General features: G+C 35.7%; 1 protein-coding gene across 1 annotated transcript in view; it reads left to right on the forward strand.

The window, feature by feature from the left end:
* Positions 1 to 3,901, forward strand: part of SLC30A7 (solute carrier family 30 member 7) — a 76,764-nt gene extending 72,863 nt beyond the window's left edge. The window contains exon 11 of the mRNA XM_046645247.1: positions 409 to 3,901. Coding sequence (XP_046501203.1) covers positions 409 to 456 — 48 coding nt within the window. The 3' untranslated portion in view covers positions 457 to 3,901. The remainder of the gene's footprint in view (positions 1 to 408) is intronic.
* Positions 3,902 to 6,000: the final 2,099 nt, after the last annotated feature.

Consider the following 6,000-nt stretch of genomic DNA (forward strand, 5'->3'; position numbering starts at 1 on the left):
AATAGGTGGTTTACTTATTTACAATCATTTATCACAGGAAGATTTAGGTTGGGTTGATGTATGATTTTAACTAGTCAGGCACTGTGGTGTTCTCTAGCGGAAGAATGGTAGATGGGTAACCTCATTTTTCCAGAATTCACTTGGACGGAGCATGTAATTAGTAGTCTGGCTTTCTTTTGAAGAGATAAAGGAGAATCTTTTTTGCAGCTTACAAATGTAGTTGTTTCTAAAATAAAATTACTGGCACTTGATGATGAAAAATGGAGAAGTATGTCCCAGAGCAGAAGAGAAAAATAATTCATTCTTTCGTAGAAAAAAAAATGAGATTTTTTTCTACTACTTTTCTGAAATGTATAGTCTATTGTTGGCTTGTTTGATTTTCTAATTTTTTTTTTTTAAACTTTTCAGGCCGGAGTGAGACAGCTTTATGTACAGATTGACTTTGCGGCCATATAATGAATGAAAAGAAACTATACTTTTTTGGGGACGTAATTTTTCTGGTACTGTACAATCCCAAACATTGTACCTAGCTTCTTAAAAGAGAGAAATCATCACTATAGCTCCCAGGCGCCAGGCAGTCAGCCGTTTGTGCTGTGCCAGGAGTTCCCAGCGAAGGGATCGCAATTAAGAGGCTCTCTCCTGGACTTTCGGTCTTGTCTTTTGTGCTCTTCCCTCCGAACCATTTTGATTTCTGAGGCGTCTAGTTTTGTTCCAGGGCGGTGTTTTTTGTTGGTTTGTTTGTCTCATTTCCAGCGTCCTCACTCCCACCCGTCACCCTAGGTAAGAAGTTCAGACTGCGGGCCTCCAGTCATCTGGAATGTCTTCACTGAAGCTGCTGGAAACCACTCTTTTATTCCCACAAAACCAGTGTTATTTAAAAAAAAAAAAAGAAATGGAAATCTCTTTTATATGTAATGTCACAATTGTTGACGTTCTTCAGTATAATCATATGTTTGTAAAATTGTTTGTACCTTGCAAACTTATGAACCAAACCATATTGGGTTTTCAAAGTGCCTTTGTATCAGAAAATGTATTTGCCAGCATAGAAACATACCATCAGAGGTCATGCATGGTTTTTTTTAATGGGTATTCTGTAATCTGTACAAAATAAGACTCTTGTTAGTAATGTATGCAGATTTTGTCTTTTTGTGTACTTCCAGCACAGGTCTAGGGATATGAAAATTTTCCTTTTATTGCTTTATCTCATCAAAAAATAAAAGGTGTTATTTTGCTTTTTAAATCAAATTCAGTTATCACATTAAATTATTTTGTAGATTTTGTTTTCAAAACTTTGCAAATGTATCTGTTACATAGACGATTGTTTTGACTTACTTGAAACATCTGCTAAATTCCAAATTTCTATAAAAGCTACTGTGTTGTCTATGATAAACTTTCCTGTATCTTCCTTGCCATTTATATGAATTTTATTAATGAAAGAAAAAAGCAACATAGAATGAAGGCAGAATGGTTGTGACAATATTATTTTGCATTTTCGTTCTTCAAATGCCACCTCATGTAATTTGTTCTGTGCGAGTGTTGCGTAAATATAGTTCCTTTCAGGAATCCTAAAGCAGCATTTTCATGAGCTTGAACTATTGAAGGTACAGAGCAAATGTGGTAATAGAGAAGTCTTCCTAACAGGTGTCTTAGAAGTTCATCAGTGAGTTGATTTCTAGGTTCTTGTGTATTTGAAAAATAAAATTGCAATTTGAGATGACAAGTGTTTAAACACTCAAATATTCTTTGTGTTTTATGAAGAAATATGGATCTGGATAGGCATTTTCCCACTGTGCTTTATTTTATCACAGTGTATATTCCCTTTTAACTTTAAAAAATTGAAATTGTTGGGAAAAAAACCCCGCAGGATGGAAATGATTGTTTCAGATGTAGATCAAAAATCAACCTCTTTTCACTGATGTGGCAGAAATCGCTGTTGATTTTGTCTGAGTTTTAGAATGTCTTTTTCCTATTTCTGACCTACAATTAATGAACTATACTACATTAGGAAAACTAGACTTTCTTCACACTTTTCTAAACTGCTGCAGAGTGCCACGAACTGTTGATAGTTTCTGTTTTGCAGCTAAGTAGTATTTCCAGAACATTTTTTCTCACTGCCAGGCAGTTCTTAAGCTCAGAATTCCTGCAGTAGAATGTGTTCAACTGCAACAATTGTTGAGATGTTTTAGGAGGGAAAGTGTAAAAGGCAATGTCCTGATAAGGGTGCTGCTCTTTCAGGAGAAGTCTAAGTAGTCTTTTGGAAGTTTGCATCCACTACCAAGGCTGATGGAAGCCTAGGATATTCTGTGAGTTTTGGCATGTTATGGAAAATAACAGATCTAGAGGAAGGCAGGAATTTTAGAGTGTGCCTTTGAAAGCTAACTATGTGTAATCGTACTTAGATTTCACATACGGAGATAATATTTGCACTGGCTTGTAAAATTTACCAGTGTGTTTGAAAGACCCAATTTTGCCTTTCACTGAGCCCTCCGTTCCAGGTGAAGTTTTTGTCAAAATATGCGTCACTTTATTTAACTGTATTCTCAATGCACTGATGCATGAGTATGTTTTTTCTTTGCTGGGGCAGGGTATATGGACTATTAGACTGATAGGAAACTACTTCTGCACCTGTTGGAAGAGACTGCCTGGTCATATCATTTAGCAGGTTGGCATTAACATTTATGGTTTAATTAAATGTCCTTAAACCTGTGTGTGCAGCAGTAAAAATTTAGTGTGAGAAAGCACCTTTTGCCCACTCTTAGGAAATACTTTGTCTTATCAGTGTTCTTGCCACTGATGTATTGCCAAAGTAGATAATTTCACTGAGAAATACTACCTGGTTATTGTTATAAAATAAATTTAGGATGTCCCTCTTGTTGGGCTGACTCTCTGGGGTAAAAAGAATCTCTAAGTATCTGAGTATAACTTTGCTAATATTTTAAAAACCAAAATATTCTTTAGAGAACAAATTTGTATTGCTCATGGAAAGTTTATCTTACCAAGTAAACTCCTCCAAACAGAAATATACCTATACTAGTTTTGTGTTTTTAAATCTAGATTGTATGAATCAAGGTGAAGGGCTTAACCTATGTACCGCTTCCTTATTTTGCTGACTCCCTGCACCTTGGTGAAGGACAGTATCTAGTTTTTCTGTGGCTCAGTGTTTGTCACGCTGTCATCGCCTTGCCTCTTCTGCAGAGGCATAAGAAAGTGGTAACAGATGTTATTGGCATTGTGCTTTCCCGTGTGTCTGGAATGCTTCAGCATTTTTCAAAGCCTCCACAGGTACACCAGGAACCAAAATCCTGTGACTTTTGTGCACCTTTGCCAAGCAGCCAAATCACTGACTCCAAATGCAGTTGGTCAGAGTTCTATAATGTTTTTATCTACTATGGAATAATCAGTTCTATAGAGAGTATTAATATGGCAGCATCCTCTTATAGGATGCTGGGACTTAAGAACAAAAATACTGCATTGCTTCACATGCAGTTTTACATCTGAGGGGATGGTCCTGAGAGGCGGTGTAGCTCTACCTCTCATTTTACAGATGAGAAAATTGAAACCCAGAAAAGCTGCCATTTATTCAGTCACACAGATAATTAGTGGCAAAGCCATGACTAGAGTCCAGGTCTTCTGACTCCAAGTCGAGAGTTCTTTCTATTCTACTGTGCTGCCTCTCAAGTGTAAGATTTGCCTTTCTGTAAATGTGACAAAAAAGCATTTGTAAATAAAGGACATCTGACCTCCATTTTTGGTACATTAAGGCACTTTATAAATGGAGTTTTATTGTCTTATTTTTCATATCTAATTATGAGGTTTAGAATATTATTTCCATAGTATTCTTTATGGAAGATATAATTAATTTTTTTACTCTTTTTTACTTTTTTACTCTTGTGAAACCAGTTCCTGATTTTAAAAAAAATGATGACATCTGTGCATTGGATACTTTTGTGAGTGAATTCTGTTAACTGCCAAGGCTAAATCCAGTTGAAGAATTGCTTAGTTTCTTTATTTTGTTTATATTCTGTGAACTGGTACTTTTTAGAAACCAGGCTAATTAGTAGGTCACACTATTTCAGTCTTGCTACTTTAGTTTTCAGCCACTGGAGAGCTTTTGAATTTTTAAGATTATTCTCAGAGCCACGCAAAATTGGGCATTAAATGTTATATAGAACAAAACATATCTTTTAATTCAATAGGGTAAAATTTAGTCTTATCAGAATCCCAAATGCTAAACTGCTATTTTCAACTCTTCATAAAAGCATCACCTTAAGAAAGTTAAACCTTTGTTTTTTCTTTCTGTGACCATCTTTGAAACAAATTATTTTCCAATTCACAAGAACTTTGGCCAAAAAGGAAATTATTTTATTCTTTTTTGCTGAGGAAGACTGGCCTGAGCTAACTTCTATGCCCATCTTCCTCTACTTTTTATGTGGGACGCCTACCACAGCATGGCTTGCCAAGTGGTGCCATGTCCTCGCCCAGGATCCAAACCGGCAAACCCCGGGCTGCCGAAGCAGAACGTGGGAATTTAACCGCTGTGCCACTGGGCCGGCCCCAATTCTTTGAAGAACATTCATTAAAAGTTTTATTAATGGAAGAAGATTGTTTCAAGACATGATTCCCCTAGAAAATTAATGATCCAGATCTACCATACCATCAAGATAGACTAAAATATAATGAAAAATTATGTAGCAGAAAAGTATTAGCAGAGAAACACGGTTGTTTTTAAAGGCCAAATTGATGTGAGTCTTTTTGATGAGGGCATCTTTGGTTTATGTTTGACCATTTCCTAACTACAAATTATACAGAAAAAAAGAACGGGGTTTAACCTTTAGTTAGTATTTATGTGTTAAGCTCTTTGTGTGGCCTTTTTCATGCTATCACATTTTAAATCCTCACATTTATATAAAGAAAGAATTTTGCATGATTTTATGATTGACAGAGAATTTTCAAGTGTATTTTCTCTTCTGATTCTCCTAACATCTTTGCAAGGAAGGAATTCTTAACCCCATATTACAGATGAGGAAGCTGTTGCAGAGAATTTAAATGACTTGCCTAGAGGAGAGCCAGTGGGAGAGAACTGACTCTAAAGTCAGTGTTTTTTCTGATGACTCTTGTTTTATGTATGTCATTCTACAATGGTTTAAAGATCCAAGAAGTTGTAGCAGATCTAAACAGACTCTCCTGTAAGATCAGTGAACACCCATCGTGACAAAATTGATAGAGGGGAACAGTTATATTTATACTATTTAGACTCATTCCTTCTTTCAGTGTCCTCTCATGTTTATTTCCTGCCTTTGCCACTGAACTTAAACTGTGCAGGCTAAAAAGAGCAATCAGAACTCTCGAGCACTTTTAAGACCCTTTAAAAAAAAAAAAACAGTAAAAAGTTTTACTCATACAGAGTAAGCTGCTTTTTAAAAGGATTGGCTCAAAAGATAGAGTTAGTGTCCGTGTGAGTAAAGAGAAACTGAACTCCTGGCCAAGAGACATTAACTTAGTTATTAGGGAATGGTCTTCCAAGTACAAATAATTTTGGGCTGAATGAGAGGGATACATGGCATTGGACTTACAACATTACATTTTACAGACATCTTTTCAAAAGGCAGAAATCTATTTCATGATTAGTAATCTATGCTTAAATTGAATAATATTTAACTTTGAACTCTCCCCACAGCTTTGAAAATTTAGTATTTGTAATTTTGATCATGATGTTGGAAAGTCTGTAAAAAAGAAGAATGTCTTTGTTCTATCCATCCTATTATTCCCAAACTTAGCATGAATTTACACTTACATGCTCAGTAAATGTTTGGTTAACTAAAGAGTAAATATTATAATAGTAGTAGATAACAAAAGTAAGGGTCGGAACATGTAAAACTAGTAATTTACTGTTTATTACAGAAGACATCTCAGCTTCTCTTTGGCATTTTTGCACAAATAAGTGACTGTATTCACTTTGGCCGTTGTTTTTCAAGTAGCCCTGTGAGCTGCTCGGTCATT

Source organism: Equus quagga, chromosome 18, assembly GCF_021613505.1.
Source record: "Equus quagga isolate Etosha38 chromosome 18, UCLA_HA_Equagga_1.0, whole genome shotgun sequence".
Lineage (NCBI taxonomy): Eukaryota > Metazoa > Chordata > Mammalia > Perissodactyla > Equidae > Equus > Equus quagga.